We start from the raw sequence: 27,958 nt of genomic DNA on the forward strand, positions 1-27,958 counted from the left end.
GAGCTTTCTACTACCATACCATGTATTTGAACAACAGAAAATCTTAAGTAGCATTACTGTAAAAACTCCATAACCATAGTAATAAAGTTGTAGAGCTCCCTTTGAAGGTAACATATTTTGATTGATTAAATATCTGAAAGTTCAAAGAGCCTTAATTTTCTACCATAACAATGTGACTTTAGAGTGAATGAAAATCAGGAGGATAAACCTAAGTCCTAATTCTAAAGAAATAACCTGTTATTGCTATAGCACACATTCACATTTAAATACGAAAAATACCACACAGAAAACGGAAACATTTAAAAAAGATTTAAGATCATAAATAGGTCACTGTTGTCACAACACATTTCAGAATTGAAAAAACAAACATTTTGGCTTTTTAGGAAAAATTCCTTTTATATCAATTCCCTCATCATTGAAAGGACTTGTACATTTTTAAATTTCCAGTCTCCTAAGGCACGATATTTTTTTAATCCGAATGCCAACATCATCATCCCCTGCTGTAGGTAGCTGAAATAAGAGGCAAGGAATTAGCACTAAGAAAAACAGCAGAATTTTTTGGACAAAATCATCAGTCATTTAAGAAAAACAAGAAACAGACTAAGTCATGATCATTTTAGTTAAGAAGGCCCAATCTTTTAATGTAGGACCTTCTGTTAAACATTTTTTTTTAATCAAAGTATTGTAACTCAGATTTAATTCACCACAGAGGAGCTATGAAAGAAGGGGATTGGTAAAATAAAGCATACTTTAAAAATGACTTGGGAGAAAAAAAATCAAATTAGAATAGCATATGGAGGGGCAAACATTGTATGGAACCCACTTTACAGGGCTAATTTATTCCTAGTCTTCAGGCAGATCCAGAAGGGAGTTGTTGAGACTAGGTAAACATAATACCTAGGTCCATACTATACGGCATCTGTTCCTTAATCACACGGACCATTCTAGCCTACCACCCACCAACTGAGATGTACTGAAATACTATAATCAGATGCCTAAATTGTTATTTTTTATCCAACCAAAAAAAGTTCTTTAAAATATACCATAAATGTAAAAATTCCTCATTTTTTACCCTGCCTTGCTTTGTCCTCTGTGATACCAACTGAACTTTAAGGTTTCATATGTAAAATGTGGTGTTTTAAGTGTTACTTTTAAAAGAAAAAAAAAAAACCCCACAAAGTTAGCGATTGTCCACAGATGAAACATAGGATGAGGTTCATGACTGAATCAATCATGGAGTGTTAGTCAACTGTAAACTCTTCAAAGTTAAGACTGGGAAATGTGTGTATCAGACACATCAGAGTACAACAGGAGAGAAAGGGAAGTCTGTTTGTCATTCCAATTCCGACAAGGTGCATGGTCTTCGAAATTCCTGTCCACGTTCATGGAGCCATTTATTGGATACTGTGAAAGAAAATAATATATTAATGTCCCCCACTATCTAACTAGTATTTTTTTAACATCTTTATTGGGGTATAATTGCTTTACAGTGGTGTGTTAGTTTCTGCTTTATAACAAACTGAATCGGTTATACATATACATATGTTCCCATATCTCTTCCCTCTTTCTAACTAGTATTTAATTAACTCCTAGGAGCTAGGACTATAATGAAGTTTCTACATGGGCTAAAAAAGTTCAAGACCAAAACCAGACAAAGACAGATGCTACTTAGGCTGTCTTTTTAAGAACTTCACTAAATGCTGGAAGTAAAAAAGATTTTATATATATGTATGTACATTTGAGAATCTGTGCATGTGTATTTCCTAAAGTTTCTAATGTTCAATGTAAGACTTGAGATGTAGGTACAGACAGAACAAAACACTGTTTTACCTGTTTGCAAAATACCACTTCTAATACAAAGACATTTTAAAAATGAACACAACTCTATGATTAATCTCTCGTATTATGTGCTCATCAAGTTTCCTTTGTTCCAAGATACTGTTTTTTAATACACCCCCAAAGGAATTAATTTCTTTCTCCTCCTCGTATATCATAGAACCCAATCAATGGCATCAACACGTATAAGATATTTAAACTAGCACTCATTAATTCTTAACTACTTTGTTTCCTTTCTTAACCCATGTATCCAATCTTTTATTCATCAAACCCTGTTGATTTTACTTCTATGATCTCTTCAATCTATTCTTTGCTCTCCAAACCTTTTGCTGCTGCCTTAGTCCAGGCTTTTATCATCACCCATTTAGACAACAGAAAACAGCCTTCTAAACTCATCTCTCCTCCACTAGCCTCTCTTCATTCTAGTCCAGTGGTTCTCAAACATTAGTTATCATCAGGGGAGTTCTTTTAAATCCTGATGATCAGGTATCACTCCTTAATCTTGCTATGTCCAATACGGTAGCCTCTAGACACATGTAGCTACTAAGCACTTCAAGTGTGGAATGTGGCCAAGTGACACATACGGAAATAGATACATGGGGTTAAATAAATCTATATAAAAATAAGTTCACCCATTTCTATTTCTTTTTCTTTTTTCTTTTTTTTTAATGTGGCCAGTCCTATACTTGCATGAACCTGAGAGTACCTCTCTAGCTTCATATGATTCCTGGCCCTGGTCCGTAACATGCCTGGAAAACTACTGCTCTATCTTCAAGACTAAATATAAAAATTAATTAAACTTCGAAGAAGCCTCCCTAAATGTAAGTAGTTACTGTCTTCTGTTTACATCTTTGTATTAGTATCTACTACAAGAGACAACTGTGAACCCCATGAGAGGAAGATTCAACTTTGAGTCAATTAACGTTTCTTAAATAATGAGTGGAAATAGTGTTAAAAATGTCATAAAAAATCTGATCTGTTGAAAGCAAATTTATATTAAGATAAGAAACTTGCTTGGTTGAATCCCTTTCAGTGTTAAAGTCATATTAGGCAAATCTGTCAGGAGTTTTTTTTTCACTTTCTTTTAAGATGTAAATTATAATAATTTTTAAATAAGAGACAAAAATCACAAATTCTATTCAGAGAATATAGGAACTATTTACCCCATTTGTTTCCAACCAGCACTGGACAGGCTGCATGCCGTGTACTATAATCTCCTTCTCCACTGGCAAACAGATTATACCAGAAAACAGCAGTTCCCTGTGGAAAACAATACAAAATTATCCCCCAATAAAGTATCAGGTTATTGCTTTTTATAGTAACTAAATTTTCCTCTGTTCTATGGAAATAATTCTCTATGGCAGCACTATATCTTCCTCTAATATAGTTCTGAAAGTATCATACAATGTACAAAATTTTGGTGATCACATGAAAGCATTAACAGCATTACTTAACAAAAAAGTGTATTTGCCAAAGCTAACACATCTTACAATAGCAAGTATCATACGGAACCCATTTTAGAAATGAAAACTTCTAAATACTAATCCCTGGTTGTTCATACCTCTAGGTACTCACGGTAAATTGTACAATATCTAAAATCTTCCCTAGATATAATGTAGTCCTTAAGTATACTACCTTTAAAAATGTTATTTACTACTTAGACTATGAAATATAGGTGCATATATTCCTCAGGGAAAAAAATACAGAGGACCCCCCGCCCTCCCAAATTAAAATAACAAGCTAAGCTTACCTTTTTGGGCCAAACACTAGCTCCTACTTCAGGAAAAACAGTGGCTCCTCCTGCTGACACATCACTCATCTAATAAGAGATGAGAGTATTATCCAAAGTGCTGGTAGAATAAAGTTAAACATGCCACTGTGAGGTAGATTTGATACTAAATACTAGAATGAGAATATCTGGACTTCTACTTACATAAATGGGTTTGTGCATGCTAGTCAGTTTTTAAAAAACAAGATGCTATTTAGGTTTATATAGATATATAAAAGCAGAGGAAAGATGGAAGTCAGCAAGGGAGACTGGGATATACTTTGGGATAGCTATTTCTTTTATAGCCAGAGGTAAAAAGAGATGATTTAAAACCAACAAATCAAGTAACATGGGGTATAAATATGTATTCTATAGCACTAGAATATCATCTCCATGGGGGCAGGAATTTTCATCTGTTTTGTTTATTGCTGAGAATAGCCTCAAAACAGTAGGTATTCAATAAATATTTAAATAAGTGAATTCAAACAAAATAGAACTAAACACCAAGAGAAAAGTAATAAACTAAAACCAGTTTTGTCATTTCTCATGGTAGGGTATCAACACATATTAACTAAAAATTAGAAGATGAAAAGATTTATAAAGTTATATTCTTAATGGTGAATTAGAATAAAAACACAAACCTTCCAAATTAACTGAAGAAGCACATGCATAAAATGAGGCAAAGGAAACACAGATCATATAGTGAAGATTTTTTTCAAAAACAACGTAAGTAGAATGTAGAGTCAGACTAATGTATCACAAAGCAAAATCCAACTATATGCTATATTCAAGAGTCACATCTAAAACAAGTGATTTATAGGCAAATGCTGTACCAAAGAAGAGTTTGATCTTAGTATCAAGCACAGTTTAACGCTAAAGGCATTCAGTGATATAAAGAAGTGTATTTTACCATGATAAATATATAATCGATATCAAAGAGCTAATACCTCTTAAGCAATGAAAAAATTAACTTCAGAGGAATTTAAAAGTTGTGCTATGTGGCCCATCTGAGAAAAGCATTCAAATAATGAAAAAAATGAATACTAATCTAATAAAAATGCTATATATAACTAAAAGGGGATATAATTATCTAATATATAGTCTGATAGTCACAAATAATCTAACATTTATGGATATTGGACCAAATAATATAGCATCAATTTTCTTGTATTTCTTTGCTTTTTTTTTAAAATTTATTTATGTATTTATTTTTGGCTGCAATGGGTCTTTGTTGCTGCGTGTGGGCCTTCCCTAGTTGCAGCGACCTGTGTGCCACAACTACTGAGCCTGTGCTCTAGAGCCACAAGCCACAACTACTGAAGCCTGTGCACCTAAAGCCTGTGCTCCGCAACGAGAAGCCACCGCAATGAGAAGCCTGCACACTGCAATGAAGAATAGCTCCCACTCGCCGCAACTAGAGAAAGCCCACGTGCAGCAACGAAGACCCAACGCAGCCAAAAGGAAAAAAAAGTTATGTACTGCCTTTTGGGGGATACTTGCTCTTAGAATTCAGCCTCATGCTATGAGGAAGCCCAGTCCACATGCCGGTATTCTGGCCAACAACCAGCCTCAACCTCAGCCTTTAAGGTGACCCCAGTGCCAGCCATCATCTGATTGCAAATGCATGAGAGATCCAGAGCAAGAACCATAAATGAAGCCCAATCAACCTCACAACCATGAAAGGTAAGAATCAAACTGTTACTTTAAACCATTCAGTTTTGGGGGGATTTGTTATGCAGCAATAGATAACTGGGGCAAATGATCAAAGCTTTATGTATGAATATATAAACAAACAATTTAAAAAAATGAAGATCATACTGTTTTGAAACTAATGAACAATGGGAGAATGGTTACCCTTGAGGAAAGGGCTTCTAGCATGCTCTAATGTACTATTTCTTGACCTGGGTGCTGATTATGCTAGTGTTCACTTTGTGAAAATTTATCAAGTTATATACTTATGATTTGTACACTTTTCTGATACGATATTTATCAATAAATTCAAAAGTTTATTAAGATAATGTGTATATATACACATAAATTCTTACAAATACATAGAGTTGCTTATATACACATTATAGATGACTATAGATGACAGTCCATACTCCAAAATATCACATTGCCTCCAAATACTGGAACTAGGTGTAATTTTAACTTTCTTCTTCAGGTTGTAATAAGTACAATCTGAAAAAGTTATAAATGCAAAGAAAAAATTCTTTACTCACTTGTAAAAAAACGTTAAACTAGGATGTTAAGAGCTAAACAGAACAAACACGTGAACACATCAAAATAAATGAGTCATGTGATCAAATCCCAACTTAAAAATTTTAGCTATAACTTACATAAAACAGCCATGTAGCAATTCTATTTCCTGTCCCCAGCTCTTTGAAAGCATCTGGCTCATCTTTCTGTGAATAAAACACAACTCAGTGGTATAAAATTCAGTAATGCAAATTCTCCAATGGCAACTAACATCATTAATATGCTGAATAGTATGCTAAAAACAGCCCCTAAAGGTTCCTTTATAATGTCCAGTGCACTATATATATATACAACAGGCATTCAGATATTTGTTGGTTGTTGATTCAACCAGTACAGTGAATACTTTTGATAAGACCATTCGGGGGGAAAAAACAGATTTGTTAGCCTATATAATGAGAACCAATATCTACTATCCACAGATTATTTTAAAAATTGACACCTATAGTTTTAGCTTCCAAAAAAGCAAGACATGAGAGTCTCTCAGCTACATTCATTAAGTCAATTCTCTGTGGGTAAAAAAAAATTTACCTTGAGATTTACTTTGAACTCATGATCCATTCGAATGTCACTGCTACTATTCTTGACTGTCTTTTGGGCTGTCAGCACTTTAATCTGGCTGGAGAATTCACGTCTGGCTATTTAAAGCTAAATTAAAATACAGTATAGTCTCTTGGCATTTTCCCAGAAAAATGAAAATCATGTATTTTTCACACAGAAATTTATACACATCAATTTGTCATATCCTCAAATTGTCCGTTAATGTCCTTCAAAGGATGAATGACTAAAACTGTCGTATACCTATACCACAGAATACTATGCAGCAAAAAAAAGGAACACCCTGTTGATATGTTCTGCAAAAACATGGATGAACCTCAAGGGAATTATGCTGAGTGAAAAGAGACAATCTTAAAAGGATACATGCCGTATGTAACATTTACATAACATTTGCAAAATAATTTTAGTGAAGAACAGATTAGTGGTTACCAGCAGTTATGGATGGGAGGCAGAAGGGTATATGTAGCTACAGAGCAGTACCGCAAGGGACTCACAGTGATGGTGAGGTTATGTATCTTTATTGTGGTGGTAGTTACATAAAGCTACACATGTAATAAAACTGTATAGACAGACAGACATGAGTGCGAGCATAACTGGTGAAATATGAGTAAGTTCTGTTGCTTGTGCCAACACCAATTTCCTGGTTTTGATAGTGTACTACAGTTATGCAAGACGTTAACACTGAAGGCGGTTGAGTGAAGGGTGCATGGGATCTCCCTGTATATTTTGGGGGAAACTTCCTAGGAATCTATAATTATTTCAAAATAAAAAGCTACGAAAAAAAATTTAGTTACATTAATGTGAGGACTTAAACTGTAGTCTTTCACATCATCCAAGATCCTCAGACATTTTTCAATAATTGAAAACAGATGGAAAAGAGACTAAAAATATATTCTTTGCTAGCCTGCCCAGAGAAAGAGTCTAGGATTCTGGGAATAAACCAGTCAAGGAATGTAATACAATACAGACTGTTTTCTTTCCAAAGAATACACTCTTATTAAAAAATGGTAATAGATCAAGAAGTTTATTAGAATACTTGGCACATTCCTTAGAATTCATGTAATTATGATAAATCTTAAATTAAGATTTGGTAATGACAATTTATAGCTTGATATGTTAAAATTACTTAACTTTTTAATTTAAAAGGTTAAATATTTATTGATCTTAAGCAAGAGTACTTGGGCAAGAACAACTTTTTAACAAACTGCTTTAATATTATTTATTCTCCAGCCTCTGCATCTATTTTATGTTTTTTATCTTCCTGTCTTTCAAAATGTATTCCTGTAATTTCTTCAGATTTATTGCCCAACTCACTGCAGCTGTCTCTAATCTGTTTAACTTATACACTAAATTTTAAATTTCAACAATTTTTTGACCTAAAGCTTCTGTTTATTTTTCAAATATGTTAAATCATTTTGAGAATTCAGTAATTTTTATCCTCTTTTATTTTTAAAGTATTAGTTATTTTTTTCTATTACTCTTAAATATTATTAATGCCTTCAGTTTGTGCATCATTTAAAACAAGGTATGTGCTATAAAAAGAATTCTTATACATAAATAGATCAAGAGATGGTTAAGTAATTTATCCCTAAAACATGCACATCATTTTTATTCACGTGTGTGTAAGAAAGGGAAATAAGCTTTAAGTCTTGGGATTAAAGACATTTGGAAATTATTATTAAGGAATGCCAAATGTTTTCATGGAACAGATGTGTTTTCCAACAGGAAATGCTGATGTAATTAAAAGGCATTAGTGTTGATAAAGAGGACTGAAAAAACATTTGCACTATACATGATCACCAGGAAGAGTTCCAGGGGGTTGAAAATATATGTCAAATAAATGAATCAGCATGAATTGAATGGTACAGATGGAAGAACAGGTTGCAGGTGCCAGATTATGTGACACATATAAATATTCAAGGCACATGACTAGGCTAAACAGGTGACTAGGTTTTACAGACCAATTTGTTCTTTCATTGGGAAAATAGTCAAATGTAATATAATGTCCATTTACTGGCATTTATTGATAAGTAAGTGCAATTAGATCTAGGGCAGCAAATACTGTCCCCTTTCAGATACGCACTAAAAGTACACACTAGCTAACAGATGCCAGAGTAGCCAAAGCAGTATGATTACACTCCAGTTTTTTCACGCTGCAGTTACATGGATGTTAGCTAAAATGTCTTGCATTCTTTCATGTATCATACTGTCTACTCTCAAGTTTCACAAAAGAATTCTTCAAAACTAGGCAGATTAAAGAACTTACTAAACCGCAAAGGATGCTCAAACTATTATTCAACACCAGTCAAACCCAAATCCTGGAGTTGACTGCTGACTATATTCAGTTTGGGCTTTTCCACTGTGGTTCTCTTCTTTTTCTTTGGTGAGCCAGAGGAATGTGCCTCCCCATTCCGTCCACTACCCATTCTATTATCTATACAATTGCCCTAAATATCCACCAAAGAAAAAGGAATATGTAAAAAACCACAACCTTCGACAATATTTAAACCACTGTCTTCTTAAATCAACTGCAATGGGGAAACAGAGGATATCAAGCTCTGCGAGGTTTGTGAATGAAAACTTTCTTCCTAAAAGTTAATAATAGGCAGACAAGGATAATTCTGTTTGCTTCTAAGAGGCTAGCAAAACGTTCCCCATCTCACTGAGATAAAATGTTTAATACTTTACCTGCTTGGGCTCCTAGAAACACCAACAATTAATTACAATTCCCCAAATAACAACAATTCTCCATGTATATTGTTTCCAAGCACTTAAAACCCTTCAAAATCAAAGGACATTAAGATGAGATGTTAGCAATACTATCTGTCTCTTGAACTTTTGTGTGCACAAAGGTCATCCATCATTTCAGTAGACAGCTCATAAGACAGGTGGTTTCTAGCTGTGATAGCTTTGTGCAATTATAAACAAAAATGTATCTATAAGTAGATGACACTAGTTAACAAACCAAAGAAACAAAATGCCTTTTTAAGGCTACTGCTGCAATAAATGGTTCGGTCTGAAGTGCACTGGAATAAACTGGTTGATAGGACAAAGATAAATCTGGAGGCATAGAACAATATTAAAACAAAAGAGAGAAAGAAGAGGGTTGAAAAGACTGGCAGACACCATCTGTCAGTATTAAAAGGCCTGAATCAAATGGATTGCTTTTAACTCCCTGTTCTCTCGTATCCTTGGTTAATGATAACTTTATTTCTTCACACAGCTTGGCCATGTAAATCCACCACAGAGAGGTGACACAATAATATAGATGAATATGACTGATAAGATGATGATGAAGATGGTGAGCTTGAGATTCTTCACACACATGGCTTGGGCAAGATTTCCACTGGTTGTTTCGAAGGTGACAGACGAATCCACGAGATTTTCTGTTTTATCTATCAATAATTCCAATCTTTTGCCTTGCTGAGCCACCAGATCTATGTTTCTGACCATGATTCCTTTAAGTTCATCCACTTGGGCTTGAGTCTCCATCACTTTATCTAGGCCCTTATTCTCGGAGTGATGCTTCGGCTGTGCAGCCAAGACACTTGAGAACTCACTATTCATGGCATACGGAAGCACTGTTTGTGCTCTTGAACCGTACGTGGTCTGGAACCTCTTTATCTCATTTAGAAAATTAAAGGCTCGGGAACGCTCGAAATCATCATCAGTGATACAAAGATATACAATCCTGTCTTGGCAGATGTAATGAAACAAATAATTGCCATGTAAGTACGTTAGCTTGTTATTTTCAGAAGGTATCTTAGCCAGAATCTGCTCTGTCACCTCCAGGAAGTTGCCTCCACACCAAGCATGTCCGGCAAGGATAGTGGTTCCCCTGGCAACAGCGAAAAGAATGGCCATGGCTTCGATCTGATCTGTCTGGGCACCGTGTGAGAACTCGGGGATCAGGACAGAGTTGCGCAGGTTAGCGTGGGCTCGCCAACTGCCCGCTCCCAGAGGAGGCTAGACTGGACCTATATAGTTTTTTTATATTCTGTATCTGATAACTGAAGTATCTAACATCCTGGGGGCATCTGTATCTGTTGGCAGGCCTCTGCTTTCAAACTGCCAGAAAAAGCTCCCCATAACACATCATACTCCAGCTAGGATGCGAGATGAAACTCTTTTGAAGGGTCTTGACTCAAAGCAGATGATTTTCTAGGCCATTCTTTCTTTCTCTGAAGGTGTAATCCTTTTGGAGATTTAGGTTTTATGCAGGTATCTCAGTTCAGTAGCCTACACTTTAGCAGGTCCTCTCACAGAGCTATTAATCCCCAAAGCTCTAGATTCCTGGAGGTACATGCCTCCAGCCTCAGCTTTTTTGCTCCCTTTAAACACTCTAATTTTAGTTTCTAGGTTTTCTCTGTTCAGTTTGCCTTTGAGAATTTCCTTTACTTTCTTCAAAGCTCAGCAATGCATTTAAAAGTATGCTAAGTTCTTTTACCCTGTCTCTAGGTATTTTTTACTGCTTTAAAAGGCTTTACAGAATATCTATTCCACCATGCTTCCACAAATTCCAAATAAGCTATGAATTTTTTTTTTAAAGAAGATGTTGGGGGTAGGAGTTTATTAATTTATTTATTTTTGCTGTGTTGGGTCTTCGTTTCTGTGCGAGGGCTTTCTCTAGTTGTGGCAAGCGGGGGCCACTCTTCATCGCGGTGCACGGGCTTGTCACTATCGCAGCCTCTCTTGTTGCGGAGCACAAGCTCCAGAGGCGCAGGCTCAGTAGTTGTGGCTCACGGGCCTAGTTGCTCCGTGGCATGTGGGATCCTCCCAGACCAGGGCTCAAACCCGTGTCCCCTGCATTAGCAGGCAGATTCTCAACCACTGTGCCACCAGGGAAGCCCAGCTATGAATTTTTAATACTAAAAGAACAGAATTAACATGTCATGCCTAAGCTTCAGTGGAACTCCTTCATTCGCCTTTTTTTTTTTTTACTTACCCGTGCAAAATCAAAATGGGGTTCATACTGTCCTCCAACTCCATAATTAGCTACCTGAAGGAGAGAAACAAAACATGAATGAAAGAACTATCAAGATTACTATTCAAAAAAACCTACGAGTCCCATTTTGGCCTCTTATATATCACGGTTAGGTACTTTTAAATAAATGAGAAGCAAAGCATTTTTTAAATCAATAAAGAGTTCCTAAAAAACCAAGGATGAAAAACTAAGGACAGCTACTATATGCTATTTTAGAACCTTAGTTAATACGCTTTTCTTTAGCAAATGTTTCGGGGGACATGCTTTTCCTTAATATATAAGAAACTAAAATCTGAATTTGAATTTTAGAATTAAAAATTTCTAGAATTAGAATTTCAATATTTTTATTATTAATTCTTACTAAACACTTTCCTTGGGAATTTAAATCAAGACTCATGTTTTCCAAAGCCCAAAATGCTGGCAAACTCCCAATCTACTTTAATGAAATCCAGTTTCCTACATATTTTTTTTTTCTCTACTTAGGTAAAAAAGGGAAGAAGTTAACACCAATTTAATTATTCCTGTTGGAAGGCCATGACAACTTCATTTGGATGTGACAATGCCCCAGCATGAAGCAGCAAAAGAAAGTAAGAGAAATATTTGGTCTGAGCTCAAGTTCCAGATTTCTTAGTTACAATGCAGTATATGTAACTTTGGATACAACCTCAGTTTTCTTATTTGTAAAATAAGGATAATGATACCTTCCTTAACTCCCTCCCTTCCATCCCAATATGACAAAATGCTAAGAAAATGAAAGGAGAGTGTAATTTAAAGAGCATTATTGATGAAATGAAATGAGTGCATAATTAAAAGTGTTGCCCACAGCAAAGTCCAAGTCCTATGTAAATTGTTATTACTGTGGATATTTTACTTCCTATGTTGTAGATGCCTTCGTTGGGTTGGATCAGACTATTAAGTTAGAAATATATCAAGTAGCCTGAAAGAGCCTGTGAAGGTTAGGCAGGTGAGAATAAATACAAATTAGGAAAGAAAAAGACACATCATAGTTTTTTTAAATAACCAAACGAGTACCAAGGAAGTTGTAGATGACCATGGAGTAAATAACTTAATATAAGCAAATTTAAATTCGGGAAGTCCTGTTTTGCACAGTTTCAAAATGCACAAATCTCAGATACCATGGTTTAGCTAACCCTGGACACCAGACCCCCAACAACACAGTGGACATTTCAGTTACCATGTTACATCATTAACTGTGAGTAACTGCATAAAGTGCAAACATTGCTACTAGCTCTTCAGTCCACAAATTACTATACAAATAACAGCTACATATCATGATCAATGACCAGTCATGTCACTTCTTTCAAAGTTTATCAGTGATTGGTCACTGCATATCTGTTATTCAGTTCATGCACAGACAGCAAAGCATGTAGTTATGCTGCCTCCTTATTTCCCAGTAAAAACCTATGTGATATTTTACAAAAACAGACAATTAGAAGAAGAAATTGGCCAACAAAGATACAGTACAGCAGAGAAATGGAAAGCATAATGCTGTAAGTGAAATTCAAATCAAATTTAAATGGACTTGGTTCCAGGACAAGATCGGGGAGTAGAAGGACCTGAGCTCACCTTTCCTCTCGTGAAAACACCAAAATTACAACTAATGGCTGAAAAACCATCAACAAAAAAGACTGGAACGTACCAAAAAAGATATGCTACTTCCAAAGAAGTCACAACAAGACAGTAGGAGGGATGCATTTGTGATACAAACAAATCCCGTAAGTGTTGAGTGGGTGACCCACAAACTGGAAAATATTTATATCACAGAGGTTCTCCCACAGGAGTGAAAGTTCTGAGCCCCACGTCAGGCTCCCCAGTCTGGGGGTCTGGCATTGAGAGGAGGAGCCCCCAGAGCATTTGGCTTTTAAGGCCAGCAGGGCTTGATCACAGGAACTCCCCAGTACTGGGGGAAACAGAAACTCCACTCTTGGAGGGCACACACAAGGTCTTGTGTGCATGGGAACCCAGGGGAAAAAGCAGTGACTTCATATGAGCCAGGGTCAGACCTACCTGCTGGACTTGGAGGATCTCCTTGGGAGGTGGGGGTGGCTGTGGCTCACTATGGGGACAAGGACACCGGTGGTGGAGACACTGGGGAGTACTCACTGGGGTGAGCTGCCCTAAAGGCTGCCACTTTGATGCCAAGACCTGGCCCCACCCAACAGCCCTTAGGCTCCAGTGCTGGGACGCCCCAGGCCAAAAAACCAACAGGACAGGAACACAGGCAGACAGGCTGCTTAAGTCTTCCTGAGCCCACAGCCGCCTCTAAACACATCCCTTGACACGGTCCTGCCCACCAGAGGGACAAGACCCAGCTCCACCCACCAGTGGGCAGGCACCAGTCCTTCTCACTAAGAATCCTGCACAAGCCTCTTAGACCAGTCTCATCCACTAGGGGGCAGACACCAGTCTCATCCACTAGGGGGCAGACACCAGAAGCAAGAGGAACTACAATCCTGCAGCCTGTGGGACCTCAAACACAGAAAGTTAGACAAAATGAGATGGCAGAGGACAATGTTCCAGATGAAGGAACAAGATAAAACCCCAGAAGAACTAAGTGAAGTGGAGACAGGCAATCTACATGAAAAAGAATTCAGAGTAATAGTAAAGATGATCCGAGATCTCAGAAAAAGAATGGAGGCACAGACCGAGAAGATACAAGAGCTAGAAGATATAAAGAACAAACAAACAGAGATGAACAATACAATAAATGAAATGAAAACTACACCAGAAGGAATCAATAGCCAAATAAATGAGGCAGAAGAATGGATAAGTGAGCTGGAAGACAGAATGGTGGAAATCACTGCTGTGGAAAGGAATAAGGAATGAAAAGAAATGAAGACAGTATAAAAGACCTCTGGGACAACATTAAATGCACCAACGTTCACATTATAGGGGTCCCAGAAGGAGAAGAGAGAGAGAAAGGACCTTAGGAAATATTTGAGGAGATAGTAGGGGAAGACTTCCATAATATGGGAAAGGAAACAGTCACCCAAGTCCAGGAAGCAGAGGGTCCCATACAGGATAAACCCAAGGAGGGGCATGCTGAGACACATATTAATCATACCAACAAATATTAAAAAGAAAATATTAAAAGCAACAAGGGGAAAGCAACAAGTAACATACAAAGGAATCCCCATAAGGTTATCAGCTGATTTTTCAGCAGACACTCTTCAGGCCAGAAGGGAGTGGCACAATATATCTAAAGTGATGAAAAGGAAAGAACTACAGTCAAAAACACTCTACCCAGCAAGGCTCTTGTTCAGATTCAATGGAGAAATCACAAGATTTACAGATAAGCAAAAGCTAAAAAGAACTCAGCACCACCAGAACAGCTTTACAACAAATGCTAAAGGAACTTCTCTAGGAAGAAAACAAAGGGCCACAACTAGAAACAAGAAAATTACGAAGGTATCACCTCACACTGGTCAGAATGGCCATCATCAAAAAGTCTACAAACAATAAATGCTAAAGAGGGTGTGCAGAAAAGGGAACCCTCCTATGCTGTTGGTGGGAATGTAAATTGGTGGTGCCACTATGGAGAACAGTATGGAGGTTCCTTAAAAAACTAAAAATAGAGCTACCATATGATCCAGCAATCCCACTCCTGGGCACTTAGGAAGCAACCTAAATGTCCATCAACAGAGGAATAGATAAAGAAGATGTGGTACATGTATCAGTGGAATTTTACTCAGCCATAAAAAAAGGTATGAAATAATGCCACTTGCAGCAACATGGATGGACCTAGAGACTGTCATACTAAATGAAGTCAGAGAAAGACAAACAGCATATGATCACTGTACATGGAATCTAAAAATGATACAAATGAACTTATTTACAAAACAGAAACAGACTGGCAGACTTCAGAAACAAACTTATGGTTACCAAGGGGAAAGGTCGGGGGGAGGATAAATTAGGAACTTGGGATTAACATATACACACTACTATATATAAAATAGATAACTAATAAGGACATACTGTATAGCACAGGGAAATCTACTTGGTACTCTGTGATAACCTATATGGGGAAAGAATCTGAAAAAGAATAGATATATATATGTATAACTAAATCACTTTGCTGTACACCTGAAACTAACACAACATTGTAAATCAACTATACTCCAATACTAAAAAAAACCCCTCATGCTGAGCCCCCCCTCCTCCACCCCCCACCCCCCCACCCCCACCAAAAAAGAAATCTGACTTAAATGCAGACACAGAAGAAAAGGCTGACAAGGAAAATACTTCTAACTTTTGCTGTTTGAGAAACTCTAGATACGCAGTCAGAGGAATGTGGTGAAGGTAAACTTACTAACATAAGGAAAGTGATCATGATGAAAAGGATGAAGAAGATGTCTTAGAGGAAGTGACTGGAAAAAAATCGACAATAGAAGATCCCTCAGAGATATTTAACAACATTGAAAGCACAAAGGATAAAATGTTGAAAGCTGATCCAAACTTAGAAGTATGACAATTTGCGAAGGAAGAGAAAAGATGCTCACTCTGTATCATAAGTTTCACAAATGAGATGAAGGAACATAAACTATTCTTGGTGTTTACAAAGAAATAAAACACTGTAATCCTCAATATTTCTAATATTTTATAATACTGAGACAATTCAATAGAGAAGACTATTTTTCAACAAATGATGCTGGGACGATTGGCTAACCACATGAAAAGAATGAAGCTGGACCTCTATCTTACACCATATATAAAAATTGACTCAAAATGGATCAAAGACCTGAATGTAAGAAAGAAAACCATAAAAATTGTAGGAAAAACCACAGGTGTAAATCTTTATGTCCTTGGATTAGGCAATGGTTTCTTAAACACCTTAAGCCAAAGCAACCAAAAAAAAGACCTATCAGACTTCATAGAAATTAAAAATATTTTGCCAAAGGACACCATCAAGAAAGTGAAAGACACACCACAAAACGGGAGAAAATATTTGCAACCCATACACCTAATATGGGTCAAGTATTCAGAACATATAAATAACACAACTCAACAATAAAAACAACCCAATAAAAAATAGGCAAAGGATTTGAATAGAAATTTTTTCAAAGATATAAAAATGGCTGGGGCTTCCATGGTGGCACTGTGGTTGAGAGTCTGCCTGCCAATGCAGGGGACATGGGTTCAATCCCTGGTCCGGGAGGATCCCACATGCCATGTAGCAACTAAGCCCGTGCGCCACAACTACTAAGCCTGGCTCTAGAGCCCGTGAGCCACAATTGCTGAGCCCACGCGCTAGAGCCCACGAGCCACAACTACTGAGCTTGCGTGCTGCAACTACTGAAGCCCACGCGCCTAGAGCCCATGCTCCGCAACAAAAGAAGCCACCGCAACGAGAAGCCCATGCACCACAATGAAGAGTAGCCCCTGCTCTCTGCAACTAGAGAAAGCCTACATGTAGCAACGAAGACTGAACAGAACCAAAAATAAATAAAATAAATAAATTTTTAAAAAATGGCCAATAACTCATGAAAAGATACTCAACATCATTAGCCATCAGGGAAACGCAAATAAGAACCATGATGAGATAGCACTTCAAACATACCAGAATGACCTTAATAAAAAAACTGGACAAGAACAAGTGTTGGCAAGGATGTGAAGAAAATGGAACCCTCATACATTGCCAATGGGATTGTAAAACGGTGCAGCCATTCTGGAAAACAGTTTGGCAGTTCCTCAAATATTAAAGTTACCACATGACCCAGCAATTACATATGTAGGTTTATACCCAAGAGAAATTTAAATGACATTTGTACGAAAATTTGTAGACAAATAGCATTAGTCATAATAGCCAAGGAGTGGAAACAATCCAAAAGCCCTCCAACTGATAAATAAATAAAACGTGGTATATCCAAACAAGAGAATGTTAATATTATTCAGCCATGAAAAAGAATAAAGTGCTGATACGTTCTACAACATGGATATACCTTAAAAACATTGTCAAATGAAACAAGCCAGATACACTAGGCCACATATTGTATTACTCCATTTATATGAAATATTTAGAATAGGCAAACTTACATAGAGAAGGTAGAGAAGCAGTTGCCAGGGGCACTAGGGAGGGGGAATGGAGAGTGACTACTTAACTGAGGTTTCTTTGGAGGTGATGAAAATAGTGTTGATGATTGTACAATCATGTGAATATTAAAACCAGGGTAAATTTTATGGTATGTGAATTATTTCTTACTAGAAAACAGAAAAAAATAATTTATTAAAAAAAAAACTGCCATGGCCATCTGACAGGCCTAGGAATGAAAAAAAAAATCACAGTGTACTTAATAAATACTAGTGTTACATATTTTTCATTTCCCTATACATTTATACTCAACAGTAAGAGTTTTTAATGTCTTGACAAAAAATTTTAAAGGTCACAGAACAATTTTTCCTACTGATTATTAAGATCACTGTACATGTTTCAGCTTATATATTCACTTTTACAGTCTCAAAGTATCATGCAAATTGAGTACTGCCTGTACAGTGACAGAAAAAATCTCATCTGAAGCATCTTTTGAAGAAGTGTAGGATGTGATTACCTACCTGTAATTCCTCTGCTGTGGAGACATCTAGTCCTGTGAGATCTTGTATTCTCATATTAATTCGAGACACCACAGGGTTTTCATAGCCAGAGAGCCAGGCACTAAAAACAAGAAAAAAATTATTAGTTTTACTGATAAAGTTTCAATACACGAAGACCAATAGCTGTCATTTAAAAAGCCCTAATATACAGGACATTAAGGCTTTATCTATAGGCATTTACTTCATTTGCTTCTTTGATATGATTTTTTTTTTTTGGCCTCTCCCGTTGCGGAGCACAGGCTCCGGACGCGCAGGCTCAGCAGCCATGGCTCATGGGCCCAGCCGCTCCGTGGTATGTGGGATCTTCCCGGACCGGGACACGAACCCGCGTCTCCTGCATCAGCAGGTGGACTCTCAACCACTGCGCCACCAGGGAAGCCCTTTGATACGATTTTTACTAATGATGTTGTAATTTTTAAAAGATGTTACATTCTACAGTTAGAGGTTGGAAAGGGAAAAAAACGAATATCATTTATTACTGAGTTTTTATGAAAACAGATGGATTAATGTAAGAAGACTATATAGGACTATCTACACTGAGAATTTTTTTAATTCTGGAAAAATACATACATCAAAATGAAAACAACTGTTCCTTCTAGATAAGGTATAGGAACTGGCCAAGGTGAAGGTCATAGGGGTTTTAGCCTGATTTATATAATGCTAATGTTTTATAAGAAAAATTCATGTATTACTTGCCTAAATAAAAAAGTTTTAAAAGGTACCCAACACACCCAGTAGGATAGCTATAACCAAAAAGGTGTTGGTGATGATGTGAAGAAATTAGAACCCTCATATATTGCTGGTAGGAATGTAAAATGGTGCAGCCACTTTGGAAAACAATTTGGCAGTTCCTCAAATTGCTAAACACAGAGTTACCATATGACCTAGCAATTCCACTCCTAGGTATATACCGAAGAGAAATTAAAATGTGTGGTCATACCAAAACTTGTACATAAGTATTCATAGTAGCATTATTAATAATGGCCAAAAAGTGGAAATAATACAAATGTCCATCAACTGATAGACAGATACATAAAATGTGATATATCCATAAGACAGATTATTGTGTCATGAAAAGGAAGTAATGATACATGCCACCACACGGATGAACCTTGAAACCATTATGTTAAGAAAGATAAGTCAGATACAAAAGGTCACACATTATGATTCCATTAATATGAAATGTCCAGAACAGGCAAATCAATACAGAAAGTAGATTAGTGGTTGCCACGAGAAGGCAGTATTAAGGAATGACTCTTAATGGGTACAGGATTTTCTTTTGGGGTGGTGAAAATGTTCTGGAATTAGATAATGGTGATGACTGCAAAGCTAAAAAAGACTAAAAACCACTGAACTGTATACTTTAAAGGGTAATTTTATGGTATGGGAACTATAGCTCAATAACATGGCACAGCAAAATTCAGCTCTCTCCTTTACATATGCTTTTTCCCAGTCTATTAGACTTTTTCTTTCTTCACTTCTCTCATCAAGCTTTGGTCCATCATTTCAACAGTATTCTTTTTTTTGGGGGGGGGGGGGAGCCACGTCATGCAGCTTGCAGGATCTTCGTTCCCCAACCAGGGATTGAACCCGTGCCCCCTGCAGTGGAAGCGTGGAGTCCTAACCACTGGACCGCCGGAGAATTCCCTCAACAGCATCCTTGACTAAAAGCCTAAACTCACCTGTCTGGCAAAAAAACAAGCCTGATGAATTTCTTTTCTCCAAGCTTATACCTATAACACCAAATCGTATTGGAAAAAGTCATGAGATAGGGCAGATATGTTCCACTAAAAATTCATGAACACTGGGACCTCCTTGGTGGCACAGTGGTTAAGAATCCGCCTGCCGGGCTTCCCTGGTGGCGCAGTGGTTAGGAATCTGCCTGCCAATGCAGGGGTCATGGGTTCGAGCCCTGGTCCGGGAAGATCCCACATGCTGTGGAACAACTAAGCCCATGCACCGCAGCTACTGAGCCTGTGCTCTACAGCCTGTGAGCCACAACTACTGAGCCAGTGTGCCACAACTACTGAAGCCCGCGCGCCTAGAGCCTGAGCTCCGCAACAAGAGAAGCCACCACAATGAGAAGCCAGAGCACCACAACACCACAATGAAGAGTAGCCCCTGCTCGCTGCAACTAAAGAAAGCCCACACACAGCAAAAAAGACCCAATGCAGCCAAAAGTAAATAAATAAAATAAAATTAAAAAAAGAAAAAAAAAAAAATCTGCCTGCCAATGCAGGGGACACGGGTTCAAGCCCTGGTCCAGGAAGATCCCACATGCCGCGGAGCAACTAAGCCCTGTGCACCACAGCTACTGAGCCTGCGCTCTAGAGCCCGCGAACCACAACTACTGAACCTGCGGGCTCCAATTACTGAAGCCCGTGCTCCATACCAAGAGAAGCCACTGCAATGAGAAGCCCGCACACCACAACGAAGAGCAGCCCCCGCTCGAAGCAACTAGAGAAAGCCCACGAGCGGCAACGAGACCCAACACAGCCAAAAACAACAAAACAAAACAATCATGAACACTAACTCCAAATGGGCCTTACTCTCGCCTCTATTCTGAACCCCAACCCACCTCAGACTCCTTCACTCAGTGGATTACATATCTCCTATGTCACAGATAAAATAGAAACCATACAATCTTTTCCTTATACATAGTTCATTCTAGTTCATTCCAGTTCCAAGAGGAGATTTCTCTCCATTATCTAAGGCCAATCCTCTGCCTTAGATTCTATTATCTCCTGCCATTTTAGGAACCATAAATCATTGATGAGCCCTTCTCTCTCTCATATAATCAACATCTCTTCTCAATAATTCCTCCCACAGCTTTTAACAGGGCTTAAGACTTTCCCATTAAATAAATAAGCAAAAATTTTAAATTCTTTCCCTCAATTCTTTCTCCCTCCAGCCACCAATTTCTTTCTCCTCCATCTTCAAGTCAACCTTTTCACTGACTCCTCACTTCTCAATCCATTCCAATTTAGCTTTAGTCCCCATCACTCCATCAAAACTGCTCTTGCTAATATCTCACCCATAACCCTACTATGCTCCTAAATCTAACAAGATTTTCCCATTCTCATAGTATGTGCTCTTTTAGTAACATTTCAGAATGTTCATCCTTCTTGAAACTCTCCTCCTGACTCATTCATTCTCCAGGTATTCCTTTAGTCTCTCTGGATGTTCCATCCTGGTCTCCCTCACAGCCTCTCACACTGTATTTTGTCTTTCTCCCAGTGCCCCAGCAGCACTTATTCAACAATGTTTCTTCTTGTCCTAAGGCTAGTGCACATGCTCATCTCTACCCAGAGTATTCTTCTGCTTAACTTTGCAAATTTAAGGCTTTGGATTATCATTTTAGTTGTCTCTTCTTCAGAGAAGCCTTCCTTGACTCCTCCCTGTGCCAGACCAGGTTTTTGTTTTGTTTTGTTTTTGGAACAGTAAGAGGGAAAAGTTTTTAACTAATCACATTAAATTGACATGACATGCTATTATAAGTAAAGGAAGATAAATAATACTGTTACAAAATTTACATTTCTCACATCCCTTTCAGAGGAAAATGCATTAGGATTCCTCTTGATCTGATGGACTGATTTCCGTAAAATTGTTTTTTTTTTAATAGTAAATAACAGTATATTTTCTCAGACTGCTAAGAAGTGGTCAGAAAGGCAACTATAAAATCTATAATGAAAACAACTGACAGGATTAGGGCTGTTTCATGAAATATTAAGAACCATATCTCTTTTTTGGCTGTTAAATCAATGCACCTTTTCACTGGTAAAGCAATTGTTTGCTGTACCGCAGAAAAGGTGCACTGATTTAAAGAGCTTCTTCTTAAGTAATATACATTCAATTGTTCAAAACTGAAGTGAGTTTTCTTTCTAATGTTGCCCTCTTTTGGAGAACAAGCAAATATCTTTGTCTTTTGTATATAGTTAGGCAAATATTGTGAAATGCAGCTCTTGGTGATCTAAATTTTATTCCCTCACAATTAAACGGGGGCAATTAATTATTATTAGGAATAAGCCTTTGAAACACTTCCAGCTTTTAAAACAGCAAGGCTTCTGAATAACTTCTCAAAACTAGCTTTCCATTTTGGTGCATGACCTGATACCTGACACATTTGATCTGTATTTTAGTCATTTCTTCTAATATCTACACTTTGCCTTCAATAAGGGTTAGTGTTGTGGTTTCAAACAATTTTTACATATAATAGAGTAAGTTTTCATTTCACCGAACTGAGTTTTTCCACTCATGTACCTGTGAAAGGTAATTTGAGCACACACATATTTGCATACATATTTGTGTGTATACATATACATTTTTTAAAGTAAGTCGCTTTTACCATTAAAATAAAGCTAGACAACAGGGAAACTACGAGGAACAGTTTGTCTTCCTTAGAAATCCTTTTCTAGGCTGAGAAGGGCAAGTACAATTTGCTGAAGGATTTGATGAAGCTCTAGTCTTTTCATCATGTGTTAATCCCACACTGTCATGTCTTATCACCACAGCTACATACATGTCCACTTCCTCAGTAGCACTAGCCTCGAGGTGTAATGTCTATCATAAACAGGACATTGCTGACCAAGCACTCAATACTGTTTGCAATCATTCAGCAACTCATTCTCCACTTTGCCCAATATTGGTATCAAAGTAACATTGACAACTCACCAATATATTCCTCTGTACACTGCCCAAAATAGATATACACGTTCATTCCAGCTTCTCCATTTCCTAACTGCTGGAACTACATCTTCAAAGAATGCTACTTTCATGCACCCAGCTGTGAATGCTGCCCGCCACGCCACGTAGCCCTGAAGTTATTTCAGTACCAAGGTCTTTTGGTCCAGAGACATTTGCCAGCACACATTATCTACCACAGCACGGACCATCTATTTTGCGTCATCCACTCCATTTCCCAGATGCTGTAGGGATCAGAATACCCCAACCCCATGGGAATCCTCTTCAGCCTCTTTCCCCAAAAGACTGAGGTCCTGGGACTTCCCTGGTGGTCCAGTGGGTAAGACTCCACACTCCCAATGCCGGGGGCCCAGGTTCGATCCCTGGTTGGGGAACTAGATCCCGCATGCATGCTGCAACTAAGAGTTTGCATGCCACAACTAAGAAGTCCACATGAAGCAACTAAGAGTCTGCATACTGCAACTAAGAAGCGCGCATACCGCAACTAAAGATCCCACATGCTGCAAACTAAAGATCCCACATGCTGCAACTAAGACCCAGCACAGCCAAAATAAATAAATAAATATTAAAAATTTTGAGGTCCTGCTGGCACTCCTCTTCTTTCCAAGAGGAAAGAAGTATCTTTGTCTCTTTGTTAAGATACTCAGTGTTTTCTTTGATGTAAAGAAATTGTTCTTCACAAAACTAATCAAGTGGTACCTTTAATATCTAATGGATCACGGTGACTTTGGTGGGCAGCTACTGGGTGCTACTATGAGAATCACCCTATATTGGGAGGTGGGAGAGTAGTGGCACCTGTGCCTGCAGAACGATCGTGGGCGTCTCACAGCCCTCCGTTAATCTCAGGGTTGGCAACTACCTGCAACCTGAAGCACATCAGGGAGACGCTACCTCCATGCACCTGGAAGTGGAGAAGGCAGCCACCCCAATATGTTTTTATAGTACTACATATCCTTCCTTTGTGGCATTTATAACAATTGTACATTAATTTGTTATTTGATTAAGGTAAGACATCTTCATTCAACTACTAGTTCCAAATACATATAAATTCTGCCTGGTTTTGCTCACCACTATATCCATAGTGCCTGGCACACAGTAGATGCTCAATAAATATTTGCTGAATGAATGAATCCTGAAGATGTCTTAGAACTAATCCAAGATTTATTTTACTTTACCATAAGTATCTGTCTGATGATCTCATGCAAATTTATAGGGATTGGCCAAGTAGAATTCCTCTGTGTCACAGAAATAGGAAGGATCCAAGAATTTTATTGTTATAAAGGATGTAGCTGATAAACACACTAAGAACTTATTTCTTCCAATTCTGACCAAGTTCCTGGTAGAACTAATCTCGTATGTCAATGTACCTTTTTTGCCTGGCAACAATTTCATAGATTTTTGAATTTTATAAGCAACCAACTACTGACTTGATTTTTATAGATAACTGCAACACAAGATTGGCAAGTGTTCTAATAAAGTTTCAAACTAAATACATCTTGATAAAATAACTGTTCCTATTTCATCCTGGAACCTATCACCCAAGAGAACCTGGTCTTCTGACATCTTCAACTTTCTCCTCTGCTACCACCAATACTTAAGCATCTATTCTTACATTTTTCTCTTGTACTTTGGTAGAAGCATTGTCCTTCAGCCTTTCAGAGGCTAGAGCATCTATCTATGCTTTTGAATCTACCTTTTCCATAGGCCTTACTCCAGCAGTTATTGCCTCCCTTTCTATCTTTAATCTTTTCCTTGCTTACTAACTCTTCAGACTGAAGTCTCCTGTTATCAAGAACACATTTACTTTGGGCATTTTAGCAAATTATCATTCCAATCTTTTACTTTTATAGTTTTAAAATTATGGAAGCAAGAAATGCTTGTTATATTCAACAAATGGTTCAGGGACACTGGATAACCATATGCAAAACAAAGAAGATGGACCCCTACCTCACACCATAATAAAAAAATTAACTCAGAAGGGATTAAAGACCTAAATATATAAGCTAACATTACAAAACTTTTAGAAAAAAAATTGGCATACAGTTTAGCTATGACCTCAAAAGTACAAGCAGCAACAACAAAAATAAACAGGACATCATCAAAATAAAACGTTTGTGCCTCAAAAGACATGAATTTCAGAACAGCATTATTCATAATAGCCAAAAAAGTAGAAATAACCCAAATATCTATCAATAGATAAGATAGATACAAGGTAGCATATCCATACAAAAGAATGTTGTTCAGCCATACCTTGAACACATGCCAAGTGAGAAGCCAGACACTAAAAGTCCGTGTAGTATACAAAAAATATCCAGAAGAGGCAAATCCATAAAGACAGAAAGCAGCTTAGTGGTTGCCCAGGGCTGGGGCAGGGAGAGGATTATGGATTAAGTGGTTATGGCTAAGGAGTATAATGAAAATGTTCTAAAATTAATTGTGGTGATGGATGCACAAGTCTCTGAATATACTAAAAACCACTGACTTGTACACTTCAAATGGGTGAATCAATAAAGCTATATTTTAAAGAAATACTTATTATAAAAATTTCAAACAGGGTGCCGCAGTGGTTAAGAATCCACCTTCCAATGCTGGGGACATGGGTTCAACCCCTGGTCGGAAAACTAAGATCCCACATGCCATGGGGCAACTAAGCCAGCACACTCCAACTACTGAGCCTGCGCACCACAACTACAGAGAAGCCCGCGTGCCTCAAATACAGAACCCACGCTCTCTGGAGCCCACACACCACAACTAGAAAGCCCGTGCGCAACAACTATTGAGCCTGCATGCTCTGGCCCATGCACCACAACTAGAGAGAAACCCACACGCCACAACGAAGAGGCCCCACGCTGCAACGAAAGACTCCACGTGCCGCAACTAAGACCCAACGCAGCCAAAAATAAAATTAAACAAAATTTAAAAATTTTCGAACAGTATAAAAGTGTATGAAGTTCCTTTCCTAGTCCCACTCCTCACAGGTAAACCGTATTAACAAATAGATATGTATCCTCTCAACAGTTTCCCCCGTGTATAAACAAACATACAGAGAGAATTAAAAAAAAAAAGAATCCACCCTTCAATCTTTCACCATAATATACACATACACTTTCTCCCCCTGAAAATACTTCTGACATCTTTCCTAGTCAATACACATAGCACTGCCTCATTTTTAAAAAATTACTGTGGTTAAACAATACACAACATAAAATTAACCACTTTAACCATTTTTTAAAATATGGTAAAATACACATAAAATTAACCACTTTAACCATTTTTAAGTGTACAATTCAGTGGTGTTAAGTACACTCACAAGGTCACACAACCATCACCACTATCTATTTCCAAAACTTTTTCTTCATCCCAAACTGAAACTCTGTACCCATTAAACAATAATTTGCCATTTCCCTCTCCTCCCAGCCCCTGGTAACCTCTATAATACACTTTTTGTCTGTATGAATTTGCCTATTCTAGGTACCCCCTGTAAGCAGAATCATACCATATTTGTCCTTTTGTACCTGGCTTATTTCACTTAGTATAATGTCCTCAAAGTTCATCCGTGTCATATAGCATGTATCAGAATTTCATTCCTTTTTAAGGCTGAATATAGTCCATAATTTGTTTATACCACATTTTGTTTAACCATTCATCTATTAATGGATACGTGGGTTGCCTCCACCTGTTGACTACTGTGAATAATGCTGTTATGAACATGGGTGTACAAGTAATCTGTTTGAGTCCCTTCTTTCAATTTTTGGGAGTATATACCTAGAAGTGGAATTTCTGCATCATATCATAATACTATGTTTGACTTTGTCAGGAACTGCCAGCCTGTTTTCCACAGCAACTCTAACACTTTACATTTCCATTCCTCATTGTGTTTTAAACTACTGCTTTTCTTTTTAAAATAAAATACCTTTAATTTCAAAATGACCACGAAGGTCAGTCAATAAAGCACTGGTTAAATAAGGTTGTTTCTAATTTTTCTCTAGTACAAACAATATTGTAACAGAAATTTCTGTGTATCTTTGCATACTTATGGGATTATCTCTGTAGGACAAATTCCTAGATGTGGAACGGCTAGATGACTTTTACATTTTTTTTTTTTTCCCGGTATGCGGGCCTCTCACTGCTGTGGCCTCTCCCGCTGCGGAGCACAGGCTCCGGACGCGCAGGCCCAGCGGCCACGGCTCACAGGCCCCCAGCCGCTCCGCGGCATGTGGGATCCTCCCGGACCGGGGCACGAACCCGCGTTCCCCGCATCGGCAGGCGGACTCTCAACCACTGCGCCACCAGGGAAGCCCCGACTTTTACATTTTGATAAATGTCAAATTGCCCTCCAAAACAGTTTCAGTGATTTATACTTCTATCAACTGTTTATGAGAGTGTCCATTTCATAAAATCCTTGCCAGTATCAATCTTTGCCAATCTTAGAGGCAAAAATATTTTAATTTTTTAACTTTTTAAAAAAAGTTTTAATCTGCACTTCTTGTTATATCACAAATGATCTCAATAGAAGGTTTGAGGCTTAGCAGTTAAGCCTCAGATGAGAGAAAGTCATTGATAACTGCAGCTTAAATATAAACTTATCTTAACTGTGGTTCTGCCATAGTCATTAGAGAGGAAAATGAGTTCTACATAGGAAGTTATTTCACTTAATTTGACTTTTACATGAAAACCTCTCCAAAATATACTAAGATTTTCCTAAGCTTGGGAACTCCATATGTGTAAAACATTTTATTCATCTAGATCCCACCCTTAAAGCATTACTGCTAATCTGTCTTCAACAACATTATTGTAGACCTATCGGGTAGTTGAAGAAATTAGCTCTGAGTTGTTTTAACACTGCTAAAAATTCAGTGGAGACAATGGTACTGTAATATGTTAACTATCTATTCTTTAGGATCTGCAAGTCTTACTCCTACATTAAATTAAGTAATCGGAAATCAACATTCTTTCTTCTAGTACTCAGTGCTTTAACTGAGTTAGAATGTAAAGTTATAATATTTACTATAACAGGAAAAAAAATCATTTGAACAACATTCTTTATCTTTTGTAAAATTATAATTGAAAATGTCAACTAAGTTTTACAGTGTTTTTTCCACAAAACATAATTTAGTGCCAGGAGAAAAACAGAATTCTTTCTCCAGATAATTTTATATATGTGTCCTTTTTTTCCATTAATAACTAGATAACCCAAAATATATTTCTTTTGTTCTTAATGACAGGAACCTGAGAGCTACGTTGTA

At 37.6% G+C, this 27,958-nt stretch overlaps 2 protein-coding genes and 1 pseudogene across 5 annotated transcripts in view; all 3 read right to left on the bottom strand.

Annotated features, from left to right (window-relative positions):
• Nucleotides 1–294: 294 nt before the first annotated feature.
• Nucleotides 295–27,958, bottom strand: part of P4HA1 (prolyl 4-hydroxylase subunit alpha 1) — a 93,114-nt gene continuing 65,450 nt past the window's right edge. For all 4 annotated transcript variants that reach the window (XM_049697300.1, XM_049697301.1, XM_049697303.1 and 1 more), the window contains exons 10-15: nucleotides 17,969–18,072; nucleotides 11,364–11,413; nucleotides 5,944–6,009; nucleotides 3,587–3,655; nucleotides 3,000–3,096; nucleotides 295–1,404 (exon numbers count right to left, since the gene is read on the bottom strand). In XM_049697300.1, coding sequence (XP_049553257.1) covers nucleotides 1,334–1,404; nucleotides 3,000–3,096; nucleotides 3,587–3,655; nucleotides 5,944–6,009; nucleotides 11,364–11,413; nucleotides 17,969–18,072 — 457 coding nt within the window. In that variant the 3' untranslated portion in view covers nucleotides 295–1,333. The remainder of the gene's footprint in view (nucleotides 1,405–2,999; nucleotides 3,097–3,586; nucleotides 3,656–5,943; nucleotides 6,010–11,363; nucleotides 11,414–17,968; nucleotides 18,073–27,958) is intronic.
• LOC101269226 (vesicle-associated membrane protein 7-like) lies at nucleotides 9,508–11,354 on the bottom strand. The gene has a single exon (XM_033434137.2). The coding sequence runs from the start codon at nucleotides 10,280–10,282 to the stop codon at nucleotides 9,626–9,628; it is 657 nt and encodes a 218-aa protein (XP_033290028.1). The 5' UTR covers nucleotides 10,283–11,354; the 3' UTR covers nucleotides 9,508–9,625.
• On the bottom strand, nucleotides 18,079–26,798 carry LOC125961109 (enolase-phosphatase E1-like; annotated as a pseudogene).

The sequence above is a fragment of the Orcinus orca genome, chromosome 14, assembly GCF_937001465.1.
Source record: "Orcinus orca chromosome 14, mOrcOrc1.1, whole genome shotgun sequence".
In the NCBI taxonomy this organism is placed as follows: Eukaryota; Metazoa; Chordata; class Mammalia; order Artiodactyla; family Delphinidae; genus Orcinus; species Orcinus orca.

Coding starts and splice junctions, on each gene's coding strand:
- LOC101269226 (XM_033434137.2), bottom strand. CDS start 10,282: ATGGCCATTCTTTTCGCTGTTGCCAGGGGAACCACTATCCTTGCCGGA.